General features: G+C 39.4%; 1 protein-coding gene across 2 annotated transcripts in view; it reads left to right on the forward strand.

Annotated features, from left to right (window-relative positions):
• The first annotated feature begins 768 nt into the window (after window positions 1-768).
• LOC119838504 (cytoplasmic FMR1-interacting protein) overlaps window positions 769-23,239 on the forward strand; it is a 27,241-nt gene continuing 4,770 nt past the window's right edge. Inside the window, exons 1-24 of one of the 2 annotated variants that reach the window (XM_038364465.1) lie at window positions 769-980; window positions 1,393-1,529; window positions 2,877-3,056; window positions 3,878-4,059; window positions 5,006-5,133; window positions 7,242-7,339; window positions 8,129-8,233; window positions 8,792-8,877; window positions 9,454-9,574; window positions 10,081-10,272; window positions 11,208-11,422; window positions 11,793-11,923; window positions 12,411-12,581; window positions 13,037-13,119; window positions 13,812-13,954; window positions 14,774-14,947; window positions 15,429-15,567; window positions 16,255-16,341; window positions 16,971-17,170; window positions 17,987-18,120; window positions 19,256-19,447; window positions 20,085-20,209; window positions 21,149-21,227; window positions 21,806-21,900. In XM_038364465.1, the coding sequence (XP_038220393.1) occupies window positions 905-980; window positions 1,393-1,529; window positions 2,877-3,056; window positions 3,878-4,059; window positions 5,006-5,133; window positions 7,242-7,339; window positions 8,129-8,233; window positions 8,792-8,877; window positions 9,454-9,574; window positions 10,081-10,272; window positions 11,208-11,422; window positions 11,793-11,923; window positions 12,411-12,581; window positions 13,037-13,119; window positions 13,812-13,954; window positions 14,774-14,947; window positions 15,429-15,567; window positions 16,255-16,341; window positions 16,971-17,170; window positions 17,987-18,120; window positions 19,256-19,447; window positions 20,085-20,209; window positions 21,149-21,227; window positions 21,806-21,900 (3,273 nt within the window). In that variant the 5' untranslated portion in view covers window positions 769-904. Of the gene's footprint in view, window positions 981-1,392; window positions 1,530-2,876; window positions 3,057-3,877; window positions 4,060-5,005; window positions 5,134-5,199; window positions 5,207-7,241; window positions 7,340-8,128; window positions 8,234-8,791; window positions 8,878-9,453; window positions 9,575-10,080; window positions 10,273-11,207; window positions 11,423-11,792; window positions 11,924-12,410; window positions 12,582-13,036; window positions 13,120-13,811; window positions 13,955-14,773; window positions 14,948-15,428; window positions 15,568-16,254; window positions 16,342-16,970; window positions 17,171-17,986; window positions 18,121-19,255; window positions 19,448-20,084; window positions 20,210-21,148; window positions 21,228-21,805; window positions 21,901-23,239 lie in introns of those variants that run through there. The other variant, XM_038364466.1, reaches the window with a different exon arrangement.

Consider the following 23,239-nt stretch of genomic DNA (forward strand, 5'->3'; position numbering starts at 1 on the left):
TTGCGAGTGTTTTCGAACCGTTTTTTTTTTTTTTTTACGAGGGTATTCAAGATTATTATGGTAGATTATTACAAATTATAATTTTTGCGACACCGTTTATCCATAATCACAAAACCATCTTACAAGAAATCATAAGTTAATCGACTGATTGACATGTTAATAATATGTGGTTACAGTAAATTCAGGCTACTGCTACATATTAAAAGCTTTGTCTTCTTTTTAATGGGGATATTTACAGAAATTAAACGTATACTCATATGTATATGCTTGTTGGTTTTACCAAAATTAATGGAAATGCTTTTTATTAATATCAATTCAACGAGTGGATAGCAGTCTAGATAGTAGACTATTACAGAAGTTTATACACTTCTATTTTTACAATTATACGGCTAGTTAAAATGTAAATAAGACATCCCGTTTTTGTAACGGTCTCAAATATTACCGTAGCACATTATCTTCATTTCTTAGTTTCATCATCTCCCAATGAAGAGAATCTATATGACATTCGCATATAGTAATACAGACTTTAGGTAGAAAAGAGATTATTCAAAAATAGTAACTATATTAAATATTGTGAATGCGTTGTACGCACGCAATTCTGCCTTGTTTCGCTGCTTGTTGTGTAATTACAAGAAATAATTTATTAATTAACAATAATACGTTTTGTAGTGTCTATATTTTAATGCATAAGAATTTTTTGGTAGAAAATGTAACACATCTATAGTAGCAACATTTAGTGGGAGTTGGCCCGACATTTATCAAGCTGCCAATTTGTTATCTGTCAAATATTGTGTATTCTAATGTCACAGAAATGTTTTTATTATAAAATTATTTTCGGAAATAATAAGTGTTTACTCAATTGTAAGAATTAGTCGCTTCCGGTTGAAATTAGAAGACATTTAAAATGTCTGTTAGTGAGAAAGTATCTTTGTCTGATGCGTTGAGCAATGTGGATGTGCTGGATGAACTCACACTACCTGGTTAGTTTTCTTCTCTCATACTATACCAATTGGTTTTCAGATTAAACTGTTATATTTAATAGAATTTCGAAGGTCTCTCCTACTACAATTATAAACGCGATAGTCTATGTTGTATGGATAGAGATTTCTTCCCGCAACTACTACTGATCCGAAATGAAAGAAATTGATCATAAAATGTAATTTACTGTCTTTGCCCGGTACTTGTAGAGCCTATGTTACTCAACAAAGTTGCAGCTTTCCAATGGTGCAGCAGTTTTTGCAAGAAAACTTTACAAACATAATAAAATACAGATATATCATACATACATAATAAACGGGCACGTATTTCGCATCTCGACGACAAGCGCTTATTAGCCAGATATATCATATAGTATTAGGTAAACTAATTCCGATTGTGAAACACGAATTTCAGACGAGCAGCCCTGCATCGAGGCAGCACCCTGCTCCATCCTATATCAAGCGAACTTTGACACCAACTTCGAAGACCGCAATGGCTTCGTCACTGGCATTGCCAAGTATATTGAAGAAGCCACCATACATGCCAACTTGGTGAGTGATTATATAACTAACTACTAGAAAAACTTTTTTTTCTTTTTTTCTAATTATCTGCACTCAGTTTAAGACTATGAACGGAATAGATGTAAGCACAAGGCAGGAGAAGCTCTGCTCCCATTCGAGTTCACCCTGTCTTCTATCAGCTTGACAGCCGGCAGTGTAAGCTGATCAAAAACATCTCATCACAATAAAAGCTAAAGCCACGATAAAAAAATAAGCAAAAAAATGGTTGCCTGTAAAGTCGGTTTTACGAGCGAAGATTTTACGTGACAACTTTTTCTCGGTAGAATTGATATGAATATTATTAAATTGCACAATAGGAACAAGGAATTGAATGAAAATAAGAATTGCACAAATTTTAACTATAGAAAATGTATTTTGTTTACTAAAAAGACAGAGACAGAGACACAAGCACGCGCCGATTCAATGCGCCTAATTCTCTAGTGCTGCGCGCGCGGCGGACCGATCATAGTTCGGTGACTCATCGTAACGTTACCGGGCGTTACACTGTTTCATGAGTGACTCCGAGCCGCAACCTAATATAAGACGTTGTCACGTCAAAACAAAAAAATGTTACAAAAGCTGGTCTTATAAGTTGATCTTACATTCATGTACATCATCCAGCCATTGTGATCTGTAATATATTGCTAACAGTGTAACACATTATTTTTTTGATAGGTAATATATCCTACCTACTATACTACTTAATCCTAATATATCCTTTCCTACTTTCAATCCTACTAATATTATAAATGCGAAAGTTTATAAGGATGTATGTGTGTTTGTTGCTCATTCAGGCAAAAACTACTGAACCAAATGCAATGAAATTTGCTACATAGACAGCTGGAATAATATATAGGCTAGTTTTTACAAGTGGAACCGCGGGACGCAGCCAGTCATATGATAAGACTGCTCCATTGTGACATGACAGAAGCACAAATAAACAAACACCCTTCTGTTTTTATAAATTTATAATATTAGTTTAATAAGGACAGTCAGTATAATTCATCTTAATGTAAAATTTATGAATTACATGAATTACATGTTATAAATTACATGTCTTATGTATTTCTGTTGCAGGCAGCTTTGCCAATGTGCTCTTAATAAATTTTCATGGTACATACTTTCATCCCCTATTTTATTCCATTAGGGGTAGAATTTATTATGTAACAGCTTACTTTATCCACTTTATGTCTCCTTAAGTTTTTCTTTATTTCATTGTGTTTTGTGTGTTAATTGTATTGTTTTTATTTTTTCATGTGGAGCTGAATAAATGTTTCTTTCTTTCTTTTTAACTCATAATAAACTATTGTTTCACATAAAAACACCATGTATTTCCAGAACGAACTCCTAGAAGAGGGCAACGCTCATGCTGTGATGCTGTACACTTGGCGATGCTGCAGTCGGGCAATACCTCAGCCGAGGTCCAACGAACAACCGGATAGGGTTCACATATATGAGAGGACGGTGCAAGTGCTTGCCCCTGAAGTGGACAAATTGCTTCAATTCATGTACTTCCAGGTACTTATTCGTTTCCTACATTAAAATGTGTGTGTGTATGTGTGTTATTTTTGACACACATTAATCAGCTTCACCTGTATGTTTGTATGTAACCCTAGCGATCACCACCGCAATAAACATTCACAGTGGCTTAGACCTCTGAGAATGCGCTGCACGCATTAAATGGAAAAGGGATAAGGAAATGCTTGACGACTAAAAAGAAGGAATGGACTGGGATGGGTGAGGAAAAGGAAACGGGTCTCGGACTCGCCCACTCACTGTATGAAACACAGTAGCATGCTATTATGTCACGCCGGTTTTCTGTAGGTGTGTGGTACGTCCCCGGTGCGAGCTGGCCTAATTCGTGCCGAAGCGTGCTCGACTCCCCCTTTAGACTCTATTTTGACCCACTTAAAATGGACAGATTTACAATTAAAATTACTAACTTGTATGGAGTGTATGGAGGGTCTGTGACAATCCTACTACTACTATATCCTACTTCCTATCCTACTAGTCATACTTCATCATACTATCATATCAGATCATCATACTAATATTATAAATGCGAAAGTTTGTAAGGATGTGTGTGTGTGTTTGTTGCTCTTTCACACAAAAACTACTGAAACGATTGCAATGATATTTGGTACGTAGACAGCTGGACAACTGCAATAACATATAGGCAACATTTAATCCCGATATTCCCACGGGATATGGACTTAGCGGGTGAAACCGTGGGGCGCAGCCAGGTATATTAAAATAAGAAAAGGTGATACTAAAAGTGATACAATTTACTTGATCAGTAATGTTTGGTTTTTTATTTATTCTTTTAACTATATTTTCAGCGTAAGGCGATAGAGAGATTCTGCGGCGAGGTCCGCCGGCTGTGTCACGCGGAGAAGAGGAGGGACTTCGTGTCGGAGGCGTACCTCTTGACGCTCGGCAAGTTCGTCAACATGTTCGCCGTTCTCGACGAGTTGAAGAACATGAAGAGCTCGGTGAAGAACGATTATTCCACGTACAGGAGGTGAGAGTTTGTGTTTGTGTGTGTGTGTGTGTGTGTGGGTGTGGGTGGGTGGTGTGTAAATGGTGTGTTTGTTGGTCGGTATTTTTTGTGTTTTTTGTTTCCGAGTGAGCCGAGCCAGCTAGTTATATACACTAAGAATAGGTGTTCGCCCCGGTTTTTCTCGTGGTGCATATATAGCCTATACCACTCCAGTGTAATTACATATTTCTAATGATGAAAGGATTTTTGAAATCGCTCCAGCCGGTTACCCGCGATGGCCTCACGGTGGATTCATTTATAAATATATATATACTTGCTGACGGTAGCTTAGCGGTATAAAAATAGATGTTGGGCGATTTTCAGACACATACCCCATATGGACACAAAATTTCATAAGAACTACGGTTACTAAAATTGTGACACGTGAATCTTATACCTTTAAACGAGCAATTCTTGTATATATATATATATATATATATATATATATATATATATATATATATATATATAATTGGAATCTCGGAATCGGCTCCAACGATTTTCATGAAATTTAGTATATAGGGGGTTTCGGGGGCGATAAATCGATCTAGCTAGGAATTTTTTTTAGAAAATGTCATATTCGGGTTTTATTCGTGTTTTATCGACTTAAACTTACTTGCGTTTGAGTAGTCCCAATTTATTATGATTCTTCCTGACATCTAATGGCGAATAATAATACTATAAATGCGAAAGTTTGTGAGGATGGATGCATATGTATGCGTGCGTCTGTTACTCTTTCACGCAAAAACTACTGAACCGATTGCAATGAAATTTGCTTCGTAGATAGCTGGACAACTGAAATAACACATAGGCACTTTTTATACCGATATTCCTACGGGATACGGACTTCCGCGGTTTCGACCGCGGGTCACAGCTAGTTTTATATATATGAGATATTTTTTTATATATTATGATGTATCCTTCACAGAGCGGCTCAATTTCTCAAGGTAATGTCGGACAGTCAGAGTCTGCAAGAGTCCCAGAACCTGTCCATGTTCCTCGCGACACAGAACAAAATAAGGGACACTGTTAAGGATGCCCTCGAAAAGATCAATGGTGAGTGTTATCTTTTACTTGATATAAAGGATTAATGGTGAGTGTTATCTTTTACTTGTTTAAAAGATTAATGGTGAGTGTTATCTTTTATTTGTTTAAAAGATTACTGATGAGTGTTATCTTTTACTTGTTTAAAAGATTACTGGTGAGTTTTATCTTTAACTAGCTGCGCCCCGCGGTTTCACCGGCGGAAGTCCGTATCCCGTAGGAATATCGGGATGAAAAGATGCCTATATGTTATTCCAGTTGTCCAGCTGTCTACGTACCAAATTTCGTTGCAATCGGTCCAGCAGTTTTTGCGTGAAAGAGCAACAAACACACACATCCTTACAAACTTTCGCATTTATAATATTAGTAGGAAGTAGGATTTGTAGGACTAGTTTAGAACTTTATGGTGAGTTTTATCTTTTACTAGCTGTTACCCGCGGCGTCGCACGCGTTAAATTCGGAGTAGGTTAATGTATGTTATTATACATATAAACCTTCCTATTGAATCACTCTATCTATTAAAAAAAATAATTGTTAAAAAAAACTAAAAAACACGCTTTTCATAGGAAACCGAACTAAAGAATAGAAAATAAATTTAAATGAATTTAAATTAAGAAAATAGTGTTAAAAATTTCAATGAATATAAATTAATAATAGTGTGAGTAAAAAAAAAATATATTATTTGAAAAAAAGCGTGGGGTGCTCCTTAAGATATTATCGAAATCATAATCACTTTAAACGAGCAATTCTTGTATATATATAATTATGTATATTTTTAAGATCTAAGCATGCATAGATAAAGACAGACGTGGGAAGCGAGTTTGCTTTATACTAAAGTCTTCAAAATCCGGTTCAGTTGCTCCTGAGATTAGAGCATACAAACAAACCCTTCAGTTTTATATTACAGTGTGGATATAACTCAAACTCGAACATTTATTTATTCAATTAGACTTCTTATAGACGCACTTTTGAATCGTCATAACACAGTTATAACATTTACCGCCGGTTCGGAAGGCGGTCTCTACAGAGAAGCGCCGGAGACTCCGCCGACAAACTCTGTAGTTGCTCTTTTAATTTTTAGTATGTTCTTGTGTTTGATTTTACGCGAGTATTATACATTTAGATATTGAAGACTTTTTAACGAATTTAAACGCGATTTATTCATTACTAGCTTCCCGCCCGCGGCTTTGTCCGCATAGGAACGATTTCCTCGCTTGTTCCCGTTGCCGTGGGACTTCCGGGATAAAAAAACTTACCTGTGTCCGTCTCTTGGTACTAAACTACCCCTACACAAATTTTCAGTCTTATCGCTCATACCGTTCTTAAGTTATAAATAGAGTTACTAACACCACTTTCTTATGTATATATACAATACAATATACTTTATTTATCACATATAAATGAGAAATTAACAAACAAAGAAGAAGAAAACAAGAAAGGAAAGAAACATATAAAGATTAAATAATATATATATATATATATATATATATATATATATATATATATATATTATAAAATTCTCGTGTCACAATGTTAGTCTCTATACTCCTCCGAAACGGCTTGACCGATTCCTCTGAAATTTTGGTAAGCATATTGGGTAGGTCTGAGAATCGGCTAACATCTATTTTTCATACCACTAAACGATAAGAGTAAGGCAGAACAGCATTTGCCGGGTGCAGCTAATATATATATATATCTCTAGCTAGGAATCTGTTTTAGAAAATGTCATATTCGTGTTTTATCGATTTAAACTTAGCGACTCTTCCTGACATCTATTGGCGAATAATAATACTAATACTATTTTTTGGCGAATAATTAAAGTTCCAGCAGATGGCGTTGTCAAGTAACGAAGTCAATGAGTGTTTGCTTTGAGGTTAGACTAAATGTTTATATTGTTTTGTGTCTTCTTAATGCACGTGTTCACTTAAAAATGCCTAAACGATCTTGGAAAAAACGCTTATAAACAATATAATTTCACGAAGTTAAACCGAGCAAAGCTCGGTCATCCAGGTACTATATACTATATACAAAAGAAAGTGGTGTTAGTTACACTATAACTCAAGAAGTTTATTTTTTTATTTTTGTACTTTCATTTATATGTTTGTATGTTCGTCTTTCAGGATACGAGGATCTGTTGGCTGACGTTGTCAATATATGCGTGCATATGTACGAAACTAGAATGTATTTGATGCCATCCGAAAAACACATGCTCGTTAAGGTATGTCGACGTTTTGTTAATTGACTAGCTGCGCGCCCACGGCTTCGCCCGTGGTACATATGTGGCCTATAGCCTTCCTCAATAAATGGGCTATCTAACACTGAAAGAGTTTTTCCAATCGGTCCTGTAGTTTCTGAGATAAGTGCGTTCAAACAAACAAACTCTTCAGCTTTATAATATTAGTATAGACTAACTGCGCGGCCCGGCTTCGCTCGTGATACAGTATAGCCTTAAGGCACATTCACTGAATGGGCTATCTAACACTGAAATAATTTTTCAAATTGGACCGCTAGTTCCTGAGATTAGCGCTTTCAAACAAACAGACGCTTCAGATTTGCAATACATGTATGAATAAATGAATGAGAAATTTTGAAAAAATATAAAAAAAATTGATCACGAGGCGGGATTCGAACCCGCGTTTCTTGCCTAACCGTAGCAACGCCTTTTTCTACGCTTTCAAAATTTCTCATTTATAAAGCATTTCAATGCTATAAAACTAAAGATTAAATGGATCAATGGATTCAAACGTAAAAAAAAAAACTGTTTTTTTTATTAGATCGACGATGAATGTTTTCTCTTTTTTTTCTCCTATGAAATATTCGAAAACTCTGAATTTCTGGTCCATTTCTTTTTTTATTTTCTCATAATTAAAAATAAGTCCCATTAATACGCACCAATTTGATGCTTTTATTTCAAAAATAAAATTCGAATTTAATTCACTAAATAAATTGAAAGAAAAAACGATGTAGCTATGTCGGCACACGCTTGACCGTTCTATATATTTTCTAGGTCATGGGATTCGGCCTGTTCCTAATGGATTCCGAAGTTTGCAACATCAACAGATTGGATCAAAAGAAAAAGATACGGTTGGACCGGATTGATAGAATATTTAAGGTAAATTCCTTACACTAGCTTGCCGCCCGCGGATTTGTCCGCTTGTTCAAAGAAAAACTCGCGTAGTTCCCGTGGCATTTCCGGGATAAAACCTATCCCATGTACTCTCGGGTCTCGAGCTATCTTGCTGCTTAATTTCATCCACATCAGTTCAGTGGTTAGTGGACAAGAGACAGACAGATAGACAGAGTTACTTAGCGTTAATATAATTTGTGGGGATTATACATATCCTACTAGTGACATAGACACGAAAGTTTGTATGAATACATGGCTGTATGTCTGTTACCCTTTCACGCGAAAACGACTGAACGGATTCTGATGATATTCGGCAGTGAAGATATTTTTAATGCATACATATCAAAGAGAGTCATGTTAGTTACACCGCTTATAATTAAAGAATGGCATAACAAAAAATAATAAATTTTATTTGTTTAGATGTGTCTTTACCTGAATATTATACATTTTATAAACATCCATGTCTACTGGTAAATCAAATAAACCGTATAAAATATGTGGTTTTTTTATTTATTCATTTATTAAATGTTAATAATATTTCAGAATCTCGAAGTGGTCCCGTTGTTCGGTGATATGCAAATAGCGCCTTTTAATTATATCAAGCGTTCGAAACATTACGATCCGAGCAAGTGAGTTATCTGTACCTGTATCTGAATCCTTACCTGTATCTGAACATCTGCTGTACCTGTATCTGAATCCTTACCTGTATCTGAACATCTGCTGTACCTGTATCTGAATCCTTACCTGTATCTATCGCTATCTGTACATCTGTATCTTGTTATTTACACCTATACCTGTAAGATACTGCGTTTGCATTGGCAAAAATGAGATATCAATAAATATAACAGTCCCGTACTGTTTGTATTGTTCCATAAATAATTTTTAGTATTCGAAACTGCTTCTTAAATTGACATTTATTTATTTGAGTTGATGAAATTTTTAGAATGTAGTTATTTTATTTGTTGTATTTGCTATACTTTTTACCTACCTCCTTTTAAGTTATGTTGCTATCTATCTTTAAGTTGGTTGCCTGGTAGTGATCACTTGTAAGTGATAAGGCCGCCTTCTGTGCTGTATCCCCCTTTTTTTTAAGTATAAGTTTTGTTTTTATTTTTGTATTCAGTTGGCAGCACAATAAAGTGTTTAAATTAAATTAAATTATATGCCTTTATGTTAATGCTGAAAATTTATTTCCCCTCAACCAGGTGGCCGCTGTCGTCCAGCCCGAATCCGCCTTCTCCTCAGGCTGACCTGATGGTCCACCTGCCTCAGATACGCGAAGAACACCAGAATTATATTTCGGAACTTGCGAGATATAGTAATGAGGTTGGTAGACTTTCTGTTTTATGAGGTCATTAGCCAAACTGTGTTATGTGAAAAGCCATTTTTGTGTAAGTTTTATGCGAAAGCCATTTTTGCGTAAGTATTGTGTGAAAAGCCATTATGCGTAAGTTTTATGTGAATAGCCATTTTGTATAAGCTTTATGTGAATAGCCATTATTGTTTAAGTTTTGTGTGAAATGTCATTTTTTTGAAGGTTTTGTGTGAAAAGTCACTTTTGTATAGGTTTTGTGTGAATAACTATTTTTAATGTTGGGTTGTTTCTGAAAAGCGTCTATTGTCTATGTTATATTATAGCTAAAGTTAAACAGTAAATAATTGTCTTTCACCTGTTTCCGTTTATATAAGACTGAAATTGGATTTCAAAAATTCTTTCACCCCGAGTTCTATAGGTTCTGAATTGTACATGTACCACGGGCGAAGCCTGGTTGAAACGCAAGTCGAACTTTTTTTTTTTCTTATTTTTTTTTTTTGTGTCTGTCCGCGTCCAGGTGACGACCACGTTCAAGGAGGCCGGCACCGACGCGGAGAACCGCGCGGTCGCCGAGCTCTGCCTGCGCGGGCTGCAGCTGCTCTCCTCGTGGTGCTCCGTGCTCACCGAGCTCTGCTCCTGGAAGCTGCTGCACCCGACCGACCACGCGACCAACCCGCGCTGCCCGCCCGACGCCGAGGAGTACGAGCGGGTGAGGGATCGGAGCGAAAGGGGGTGGAGGGGGTGGGGGGATAGCGGGCAGTGGGGTGCGACAGTGGCGTGTGGGTGGGAGTTAGAGTGCGTGATTGGGGGAGGGGGAGAGCCAGCTGATGACCATCATCTGATGATAATTTAAATTTTATTAATGTGGGAATCACGCGTTGGGCCAGCTCACACTCACACAAGAGATCGGCGTCACATCCTACTAATATTATAAATGCGAAAGTTTGTGAGGACGTGTGTGTGTGTGTTTTGATGTGTTGCTCTTTCACGCAAAAACTACTACTGAACCGATGTCAATGAAATTTGGTACGTAGACAGCTGGACAACTGGAATAACATATAGGCAATTTTTTATCCCGATGTTCCTACGGGATACGGACTTACGCGGGTGAAACCGCGGGGCGCAACTAATAGTACCATAAATTCGCATGCTACTATTCCATAATGTGTTTCGTTAATGTGTACGGTGATTGGGAGGGCTGGACGCCCCGATCCATTCCCCAGTCCATTCCTTCTTTTCCTTTTCGTTAATCCTTTCCTTTCCCCTTAAAATCAAGCAACGCATTCGCAGAGGCAACATTCACCACCGCTTCCTGAACCGGTGGTAATAAAAGTGACGTCATGAAGACTCAATAGTGCTTCATTCTATCTCCGTGTGCACTATATATATGTATATGTATCGAACCGATGACCGCCTCATTGGTACAGTGGTTAACACGTGAGCGTGGAACCGAGGGGTCCTCGATTCAATTCCCGGTGGGGACGCACAAAAAAAAATCTCCGTCTGGCAGGACACAGAAAGCTGATCGCCTACTTGTCCGTAAAGAAAATCGATCAGTGAAACAGATGTACCATCATCCACCCCCATGCCCCACTGGGGCACACGGGACTTCACCTTTTTTTTATGGAATTGGCGTACCCACAGGCGACCCGATACAACTACAGCTCCGAGGAGAAGTTCGCGACGATCGAAGTGATCGCGATGATCAAGGGCCTCCAGGTGCTGGTCGCGCGCATGGAGACCGTGTTCGCGGACGCGGCCCGCCGCGCCATCTACGCGGAGCTGCAGGACTTCGTGCAGCTGATGCTGCGCGAGCCGCTGCGGAAGGCGATCAAGAACAAGAAGGACCTGATCAGGAGGTGAGTTACTAAGAAGGGGGGAGGGGGGGGGCATCGGAGTAGCGGAGCTGGAGGAAGGAGAAGGAGGAAGATTGGTGAAAATTGGTTTTCTCAGTGAAAAGTTATGTGGTAATACACACACACAAAAAAAAACAAAATGTAGTGAAATTGATATGCTCCTCTTTTTAAAGTCAGTTAAGTTAGGAAAGAAAGAAAATATATTGATAAAAGATTCTGGTGTTATCCATAACACCAGAATCTAATCGAATTATAGTACTAATAATAATTGATATTTATTTTAGCTCGAGTTTGAGTTTGATTGATTTCTTTAATGTATACAAATATAGAATAAATACATAAATATAATATAATTATTTTGTATTTTCCCCAGCATCATAGTGTCGGTGCGCGAGACGTGCGGCGACTGGGCGCGCGGCTGCGAGCCGCAGCAGGACCCGGCGCTGCGCGGCAAGAAGGACGCCGACGCCAGCTTCACCATCAAGGTGCCGCGCCGCAACGTCGGTGAGTCGCTCGCTCACTCGCTCACTCGCTCGCACACTCGCTCACTCAATCACACATTCGCACTTTCTCTTACTCATTCACTCGTTTGCTCACTCATTCATCCACACGCACACTCACTTATTCACTCGGATACACTCACTCGCTTATTGAAATATTTACTCACTCGCTCACTTGCTCAGTCACTCAGTCATTCACTCTCTTATTCACTCGGACACACTCACTCGCTTATTGAAATTTTAACTAACTCGCTCATTTGCTCAGTCACTCAGTCATTCATTCGCTTGCTCATTCAGAAATTCACTAAATCGGTCATTCACTTACCGCTTCACTTGCTCCGTCATTTGCCCGCTCCGTCTGCCGACTCAAAATTGTAGAAAAGTTAGTGTGAGATTTTTACTGTTTTATTGTATAGTTCATATTGTTTTTATTTTTTTTTTGTAATAGGTCACTCTCATAATGAATAATAATAACAACAAATAATCATCAGGCCCATCATCGACGCAGTTGTACATGGTGCGGACGCAGCTGGAGGCCCTGGTGTCAGACAAGTCCGGCGGGCGAAGGACGCTGCGGAAAGACCTGGACGCGGCCACGCTGCAGCAGATCGAGACCTTCCACCGGCAGAGCTTCTATTGGACGTACCTGCTCAATTTGGCTGGTGAGCGTTCGTTCATCATCACCTTTATTGTCATTAATAAACTATTTTTCATCATCTTCACCAATATCAACGTCTTAAAGATGTATCTCGCCTTCGATCCTATCCTGTCCTACTAATATTATAAATACGAAAGTTTGTAAGGATGTGTGTGTGTGTGTTTGTTGCTCTTTCACGCAAAAGCTACTGAACCGATTGCAATGAAATTTGGCACGTAGACAGCTGGACAACTGGAATAGCACATAGGCAACTTTTTATCCCGATATTCCTACGCGATACGGGCTTATCCGGGTGAAACTGCGGGGCGCAGCTTGTATGAAATAATAATGTTTTCATTATTACCATCATCATCATTAACATCATCATCATCATCTTCATCAAACTTTCTGTGTTTCACGGTCTAATTTTTCAATCTTCAAATGAATGAATGAATGAATGAATGAAATGTGTCTTTTCAGACTCTCTCTCCAAGTGCTGCGACCTCTCTCAGCTGTGGTACCGCGAGTTCTATTTGGAGATGACCATGGGGCGGAAAGTTAATGTGAGTTTTAATTATTAGTCCGTAATCTAGCACACTAATTTTATAAATGTGAAAGTTTGTTTGTTTGTTGTTTGACCGTCAATAACGCTGAAACTACTGAACGGATTTTGTTGAAATTTGGCTTACAGACAGGGTATGAGTCGACTTGTGTTATAGGATACTTTTTATCCCGATTAAATGCTCCCTTGGGATAAAACAGGTATCTTGATATCCGGCCGGAGCCGGTACGAGCGTTTAGTATATAGTACGAGTATATATACTAGCTGCACGCCTCGGCGCCGCCCGGGTTGTCGTTGATTGTAATTGAAATAAACTGTTAAGTCTTTTAAGTGGAGAAATTCCACCTTCCTTCCATCACATTTTTTGTATGTGGGAGTCAACCTCGCACCTGCGTGAAATAGTAGCAAGCTGCTGCGTTTCGTTCGGTGAGTGGGGGAGCCGAAGGCCCATATCCTTTTTCTTACCCTTCCCAGTCCTTTATTCCTCTCGCCAGTCCTTTCTTAATCCCTTTCCAATTTGTAGTCGGCAATTCATTTGTAGAGCAATCCATTTGCATGTCTGCAATCGACTTTACGCCTCTTCAAATGTCCATGGTCGGTGGTAGCGCTTACCATCAGGCGACCCGCCAGCTCCATTGGTGACGATGACATAAAAAAATGAGTGTGAGTTTGAGTTTGAGTTCTCGTCCGCAGAAATGCACGGTCCGCCACCAGCACAACGAGGAGTGCAACGATCTCATAACGATGGAGAAGCGGATTCAGTTCCCGATTGAGATGTCCATGCCGTGGATACTGACCGACCACATATTGAGGAGCAAGGAGCCGGCCATGATGGAGTGAGTGTGGGATTCGAATCCCATCTGTCCCATATAGGGTTAGAGGGTAGTTATATATCTGATCTGGTGGGTTTAAGATAGGATGGGATTGTGATCCCGTAATGTGGGATTGGTATCGGATAATATCGGATTGGGATTAGATGCGATGGGGATGAATTATTAACCATTGTGTGGGATTGGACCAGATCTGGTGGGATCGGGACAGGATGGGATTACTATCCCATAATGTGGGAATGGTAACTGATAATATGGGATTCTTTTACTAAAGTCTTTATTGGTGCAAGGTGCAATGGTATTGCTATTCCATGATTTAGTATTGCCATCTTATAATGTGAGATATGAGTCTCAGCGTGGAATTTATCTTAAGAGAATATATTATTCTTCGTTTAAAACCAGTAGAATAAAACCGAAAGAATTCCTTCATAAACTTCTATAATTGTAAAAAAAAACTCCTTCTTTTTTAATAAATCATCAGACCAATTTATTTTATTTTTGTGTTTTAAATATCTATGATTGTCTATGGAAGAAAAATACTTTTATTTTGCCAAGCCGTACCTGGGTGTCCTTTAGGCACATGAAACCGAAAGAGTCGAAGAGATTTGATCAGTGTGGCGGGATCACGGGTGGCCGAGACGCTAGGCGTTGCTACGGTTTAGCAATAGGACGCGGGTTCGAATCCCGCCTCGGTCTCGAATTTTTTTTCTATTCTTTCAAAATTTCTCGTTATTAAACCATTTTAATGCTATAAAACTAAGAATTAAAATTATGCTCTATTACATATGCAGTTTTAATGTCACAGATTAATAAAAATGTCCTCAGATACGTCTTATACCCGCTGGATCTATACAATGATTCCGCCCAGTACGCGCTCACGGTGTTCAAGAAACAGTTTCTGTACGACGAGGTGGAGGCGGAGGTGAATCTCTGCTTCGACCAGTTTGTCTACAAGCTGTCTGAGCTGGTCTACTCGCACTACAAGCAGCTGGCCGCTAGGTGAGGGTAGTTTTATATTTAACTTAGTGAGCGGTTTTAATTAGCGCTTCTGTTCGCTTTATCATCATCATCATCATCGGCCCATACCGAACGCTTTTAACGAGAAGTTTTAGCACGCTTCTATTTGCTTTATGTTACCGATGGCAATGGAGCTGGTGGGTCGCCTGATGGTAAGCGTTACCACCGCCCATGAACATTTGAAGAGGCGTAAGGTCGATTATAGACCGAACGCATCTACAAATGGATTGACGAATTCAAATTGTAATGGGATGAAGAAAAAGGGAAGGGTAAGGAAAAGGATATGGGTCTCCGGCTTCCCCACTCGCCGAACGAAAAACAGCAGTGTATTGTTTCACGCCCGTCTCGTGTCGGGGTACGGTACTTCTCCAAAGCTGGTCCAATTCGTGCCGAAGCGTGCTCGTATACCACACATAAAAATTATAATTTCTGAACGATGTTTCCCCCCCCCCTCCCCCCGCAGCATGCTGCTCGACAAGCGGTACCGCGCGGAGTGCGCGGCGCGCGGCGCCAGCACGGGCTGCGGCGCGGGCCGCTACGCGTCGCTGCTGCGCCAGCGCCACGTGGCGCTGCTCGGCCGCCACGTCGACCTGTGCGCGCTCGTGAGTCGCACACGCACACGCACACACACCCGCACACATACGCACGCGCACACACACGCACGCGCACACACACACGCACAAAATCATACGTACGCACACACACACTGGCCGACTACACGTACACACAACAAATGGTTGGAATAAGAAGAGAGGAATAGAAAATAATAGAATAGAAAGCATTTATTTAAAAAAAAAATTATACGAAACAGTGTATCAACACAGTTAGGATTCTAACATGCAAATAGGTATAAAATAATATAAAAAATAAATTTGTTCACATATCTAATTATAAATATCACCTCAAAAAAGAGAACTGTAATGCTGTTAATCTGACTGTGTGGCACACGCACGCACAGACAGACAGTCAGACAATATAACAATAATGTGAGGACTTCTAAAGCCTGAAACAGTTTTACAAATATAATTGTACTCATTAAACAGTTTAATAAAGTGTCTTAATATACTATATAAATTACGTGTCATTACGTTGTTTGTCTGCGATGCGACTCCTAAACTACTCAACCGATTTCAATCAAATTTTTCACACCGTGTCCAGTTTGATCCAACTTAAAAGATGGAATAGTTTATATTATTTCAATTACATTAAATGACTACCCGGGCGGAGCCGGGGCGTGCAGCTAGTATATATATAAGTATGACAAAATAGGTAATTTCTCGCATTCTCAGGTCGCTCAAAGAATCAATGCGGACATGCATCGCGCCCTCGACGCGGCGGTCGCCAAGTTCGAAGCGGGCGATATCACTGGCGTTGTGGTGAGTGGGAATCATCATCGTCATTATTAACATCATAATTGCTTTCATCATCATCATCATCATCATCATCATCATCTTCATCATCATCTTCATCATCATCATCACACCATGCGTATCTTTGTCATGAATAGTATAAGACTTTCATATTTTGCATGGCGATTCCCAGCGAAAGGGCTTTTACTTAAATGTGTAAAATTGCATAGGTTAGTCATCCATTTTTTTATAACAAATATTTGAATAGCTAAAGCTAAACAACTTTCATCCCCAAGTCTACATTTAGGGGTTGATTACCGAATCCATCTAAATCTGTGCCGTGGTTCTTTGAAATCGCAATCGACAAACAGACAGACATTTCATTTACTTACTTATTCTTCGTTGTACAATTTGTCATAAACACCGCCGCTGGAGCCGGAGGCCCATATCCACTTCTTTACTCTTCCCAATCCATTCCTTCATCCCTCTCGTCAATCCTTTCATAATCTTTTTCCAATCTATAGTCGGCAATCCATTCGTAGTGGCTTAAGGTCTGTAATCGACCTTACGCCTCTCCAGATGTCCATGGGCGGTGGTGGCGACCCACCAGCTCCATCAAATGATCCCAGCACGGATTGACGGGTGGCAATTTCCAGGAGCTGGAAGGTCTGATAGCGGTGAACCGGCTGTGCCACAAGCTGCTGAGCCGCTACCTGACGCTGGACGAGTTCGAGGCGATCCTGCGCGAGTCGGACCACGGCGTGCTGGCGCCGTACGGCCGCGTCACGCTGCACGTGTTCTGGGAGCTCAACTATGACTTCCTGCCGAACTACTGCTACAACGCAGCCACCGACCGGTGAGATGCTTTTCCGAGATTTTTTTTATGTCATACTTTTTTATGTAAACAATCACCACCGCCCAGGAATGTTCGCAAAGGTAGTGCCTCAGCGAATGCGCTGCCCGCTTGTATGGGGTAAGGGAAAAGGAAAGGGCTAACGACTGGAAAGAAGGGACTGTAACTGGACTGGAACGGGTGAGGAAAAGGAAACGAGCCTCTGGAGTATTTGATTTTTTTTATGTCTTTTGCCATATTTTTGTTCCATTAATATTTACTAGTACAGTAGTATAATAAGGATGGTGTAATAATGTAGTTTTCCTTTTTTTCCCATTTCCCTTCTTTATCTCTTGTCATTTTCTGTATAAGATTTGAATACATACTTTATTTCATCCCTAGCTCGTAACACGCGGCGTCATCTTTTTTTGTTTGAAAGAGTAACATCCATACATCCATCCATCCATCCATCCATCCACCCATCCATCCATCTATCCATCCATCCATCCATCCATCCATCCATCCATCCATCCATCTATCCATCCATTTATCCATCCATCCATCCATTCATTCAACTATATTAAAAACTTTCGCGTCTATAAATATATAAGTAGGATGTAATGTCTATATTTGTAGAATTTTTTTAACTTTTTTCTACCTCCACCCTCAACTTCCACTATCTACATAAATCGATCTCCCCGTTTATATACAACGCGCATCTCAATTGTATACTATTTTTATATTTTTTCATGCAAATTAAACATGTAATGCTTTGGGGTAAAACCTGTAAATTACTTGTTACTTTATTAATAAATAAATAAATCTATCTCCCGCCATCAGTTTCGTCAAGTGTCGCGGCATTCAGTTCGCGCCGGGGGTGCAGCGCGAAAAGCCGCAGCAGTACGGCCACGCCATGCTGTGGGGCTCCAAGCAGCTGAGCCTGGCGTATTCCGCGCAATATGCGCAATATAACGGTGAGTTTCTTATGCTATAACACTCTGAAGAGGTGTGTGAATTTGAAAGAAGGAAGGAAGAAAGGAAAAAAGAGAATGAATCATTTAGTCAAAAATAGTGCGTCAAAAGAAAATGTCACTCAGTCACGTATCTTAGGAACGACACCTTCAGTACTGAATTTCGTGAGTTTGTCAGGTTGAACTTTTAGGTTGTTGTTTTTCGAACTTTTAACGTGGTGTTTTACTAAATAATTTAACATTAGTACATCAATACCATCTTCAAATGATCCAAATTATCAAACGCCTTACAAAAATCCATATAAATTGTACCTGTATTGTATGATATGCATTAAGTCGACTGGGGCAAGTTGCTCCTAAGCATTATGCCTGATGTTTACATGATTAAGAGAGAGAGATTTTGAGTTTGACCTTGATTATATATATTTACTAGCTGCGCCCCGTGGTATCACCCGCATAAGTTCATATCCCGTAGGAATTTCGGAATAAAAAGTTGCCTATATGTTATTCCAGTTGTCCAGCTGTCTATGTACCAAATTTCATTGCAATCGGTTCAGCACTTTTTGCGTGAAATAGCATCGAACACATACACATCCTTACAAACTTTCGCATTTATAATATTAGTAGGATAGTAGGATAGGATGTTTTTATTATTTGTCTAGTTGCATCATGTTTGAACCTTGACGCGCAGTTTTTTATAAATTGACCATAAATAAATTCGGTACAGCTTGTTGAACGTGTTCAATATCTACTTCTGATGTTTTTACCTTTAAGGTAATTTACTAAAATAAAAAAGCAAACAAATTGGGCCCGAAATGTGACCCTTGAGGTACACCCCCAAGAATTACATAGGGATACGCTTAGTAATTATTAATTGTTGTAGATTTTAACGATTTTTTTTATATGTTGCACCATTATATGCCAATTCAGAACTTTGTTACCCTTCATCTTGATGATGATGATCTCGATGTTATTGTACAAATAAATCTTCCTCTTGAGTCACTCTATCTATTAAAAAAAAAACCCATCAGAATCCGTTGTGTAGTTTTAAAATTCCAAGCGTATACACACACACGCGGGAAGCGACTCCGCTTCATACTATATAGTGAGAGTTTTGTCTGTCCGGCCGGCGGGTCAGGCTTCGTGGGCGCGCAGCACCTGCACGCGCTGGTGCGGCTGCTCGGCTACCAGGGCGTGGCCGTGGTGGTCGGCGAGCTGCTGGGCGTGGCGCGCGGCCTGCTGCACGGCACGCTCGCGCAGTTCACGCGCGCGCTGCACGCCGCCATGCCGCGCCACTGCAAGCTGCCGCGATACGACTACGGCTCCAACGGTGAGGGGGGGGGCATGGGGCATGGGGCGCAGACACCCGCCGCACGGCGCAGCACGGGACGCAATGCACACGTTATGTGGTTACATAACCCATTTGACTTCCAAAAATTGATCAAACATATTAAGCAAATAATTATCAGCTGCTTTAATTCACAATTTCACTATGTCCTAGACGTACTAGGTTATTATGAGTCAAAATCGTGTTCCCTGTCTTTTTTTCTAGAACTCTCCCTTGCTGTATTAAGTGGATTTACATGTTCACATTTCCTTTTGCCTCACTCTTCCCTATCCATTTCCACTTTCCACTTTCCAGTCCTCAATCGGCCGGCCGCCTTTTGCTTACTTTTAATGTGATGTTCAGTTCTTCTTTTTTCTATAAGCAACTAGCTGCACCCGGCAAACGCTGTTCTGCCTTACATTTATCATTTAGGGGTATGAAAAATATGTTGATGATGTTGGCCGATTCTCATAGATACCGGTTAAGCACAAAAAAATTTCATCAAAATCGGTCAAGCCGTTTCGGAGGAGTATGGCAACGAAAACTGTGACACGAGAATGTTATATATTAGATAAAGAATTTCATTTCAAAAGGGCACATTAATATCTAGTGATATTCACCCCCCCCTCCCCCCCCGCAGGCGTGCTCGGCTACTACCACGCGCAGCTGACGGACATAGTGCAGTACCCGGACGCGCGCACGGAGCTGTTCCACGCGTTCCGCGAGCTCGGCAACATCATACTGTTCTGTATGCTCATCGAACAGGTTGGTGGGTCGCTGGTTGTCCTACTAGATGCATGCATGCGTTGTAGGACAATTGTCCTACAAGCTAATTAATGTTTAATGTTTCTCCTACTGGATGTTTTATGTTTATCCTACTGGATGTATGTATAATTAGCTTGTTGGGCAATTGTCCTACAAGCTAATTAATGTTTAATGTTTATCCTACTGGATGCATATATAATTAGCTTGTAGGACAATTGTCCTACAACCTAATTAATGTTTAATATTTATCTTACTGGATGCATATATAATTAGCTTGTAGGATAATTGCCCTAAAAGCTAATTAATGTTTAATGTTTATCTTACTGGATGCATATATAATTAGCTTGTAGGATAATTGCCCTAAAAGCTAATTAATATTTAATGTTTATCTTACTGGATGCATATATAATTAACTTGTAGGACAATTGTCTTACAAGCTAATCTATGTTTAATATTTGTCCTACTGGATACATGTATAACTAGCGGTCCGTTCCGGCTTCGCCTATGGTAAATATATAGTCTATAGCCTTCCTCAATAAATGTGCTATCTAACGCTGAAAGAATTTTTCAAATCGGACCAGTAGTTCCTGAGATTAGTGCGTTCAAACAAACTCTTCAGCTTTATAATATTAATATAGATAACAGTCTCGCGAGTTAGATTATAATACTTAAAAGCGTTTACAATCTTACTGCGGATGAAAAAGAGGAGGTTAAAAGGAGGTGGTTATCAAATCGACTGTGTATTTGTGATTGTTGCGTCATAATTTTTTATTGGGTGGAACCGTTTCGAATGATTCTTTTTTTTGTTCAAAATCTGGCGCCCGCCATGTGGTTCTATTTAAAATTCGTCTAGTTTCGAGGATTTTTTTAGTTTTTTGATAGAAAATAATTATTTTCCTAATATAATTGAATGAATGGACAAATAATTTTCATCCACAGGCGCTCAGTCAAGAAGAGGTCACTGATTTGTTGCACGCGGCGCCGTTCCAGAATATCCTGCCACGACCTTACACGGCTGGTAAGGGGAAAATATTGGATTGTATCGCTCGCTACCTTTATGGTATTCTGGTGATGTACGATGGGCGGCTTTATTGCCCCTGAGCGATTTCTCCCAATCATGCTAAAATTTTTTGATGATACATACATAGTGAGTAAGAATTAAAGAGTGGGGTGCAAAGAAAAATAAAGAAAAAAGTGTAATACATAGTAATTAAATATATATATATATATATATATATTGACAAATATTTGAGAGAATAGAAAAAATTTGATGACGAGGCGGGATTCGAACCCGGCGTTTTTGCCAAACCGTAGCAACGCCTACCCTCTCGGCCACCCGTGATCCCGCCACACTCATCGAATCTCTTCTACTCTTTCGGTTCCATGTGCCTAAGGGGCACCCCGCGCCATCTATTGAGATGATTAAGAACCATCACAACCAATACGAAACATTATTTCAATGATCACAATATTGTATCAATGGAACGCGGCCTTTGTTAAATTTAATTTTTCTATTCTTTCAAAATTTTTCATTTATATAGTATTTCAATGCTATAAAACTAAAAAATTAAATATGCATATTGTTTTTTATTGCAGAGGGAGAGAAACCGGAGACAAAGCAGAAGCGTTTGGAGGCGAAATACGCCGCGCTGCAGATTGTCCAGAACGTGGAAAAGTACGGAACCGCCAAGGTTAGAAATTTTTACACACCGTCTGGATTAAACCTCCGACTCTCTATCATAAGTCCTATTTCTCACCAATGAGCCATCATTGGTCTGCTGATTTTCTATCACTACCTAGTATTACAGTGTTAGCTTCCCAATTTTTTTTATCACTATCCATGTTTATTCTATCCTAGTTTCTATCTCATACCTCATCATAACTTCATCACATTTGCTACATCCGTCTGTTTCATCTGTTTCCGTTTCTGGTAATATCTTAATCATTTCTTATTCATTAACTCCCTCTTAAATATCTTTTCTGTACATATATGTCTTTTCAACTATCTTTACATCTATTTTCCTATCTATTTCCAGTTAATATCAGCTCATATTTGATAATGTGTCGTCTCCTAAGTCATCTTGCGCAATGATTATTTTAGTGTCTATGTCTTCCTAAATGACTTCTTTCCCTATAGTGCTGCTATATCTTTTTCTTTTTCACCACTAACAATGCCAACTCTTCACTTTTATTGTTGGGCTGGTCCTGTACGTCAGACTTCTGCCTGTCTGTGTAATGTTGTCTATTTCAGGCGCTAGATTTTAATAATGCTATCCTCTACCATGAGAAATTTTGAAAAATTTCTCATTTATAAAGCATTTCAATGCTATAAAACTAAAAATTAAATTTAACAAAGGCCGCGTTCCATCGATACAATATTGTAATCATTGAAATAATGTTTCGTATTGGTTGTGATGGTTCTTAATCATCTCAATAGATGGCGCGGGGTGCCCCTTAGGCACATGGAACCGAAAGAGTAGAAGAAATTCGATTACTGTGGCGGGATCACGGGTGGCCGAGAGGCTAGGCGTTGCTACGGTTAGGCAAGATACGCAGGTTCGGATCCTGCCTCGTGATCAAATTTTTTCTATTCTTTCAAAATTTCTCATTTATAAAGCATTTCAATGGTATAAAACTAAAAATTAAATATCCTCCACCATGTTTTCTGTTCTCTGATATCAACTGATATCCAAAAGGGAGGAGGTTCCCAATTCGACTCTTCTATAGTAGATTTTAATGATTTTTTATATTTATCTGTCAGCTGGTGCCCTCTGTGTGGCGAATTCGATATGAAGCTGGTTTAGATGTTTTGTTAAATTTAAAAACTTTTGAGTTTTATAGCATTGTAATCCTATTAATCATACTAGTCTTATTATACCAATATTATAAATGCGAAAGTTAGTAAGGATGTGTGTGTGTTTGTTGCTCATTCACGCAAAAACTACTGAACCAATTGCAATGAAATTTGGTACGTAGACAGCTGGAATAACATATAGGCAACTTTTTATCCCGATATTCCTACGGGATACG

The sequence above is a fragment of the Zerene cesonia genome, unplaced genomic scaffold (genome assembly GCF_012273895.1).
Source record: "Zerene cesonia ecotype Mississippi unplaced genomic scaffold, Zerene_cesonia_1.1 Zces_u003, whole genome shotgun sequence".
Lineage (NCBI taxonomy): Eukaryota > Metazoa > Arthropoda > Insecta > Lepidoptera > Pieridae > Zerene > Zerene cesonia.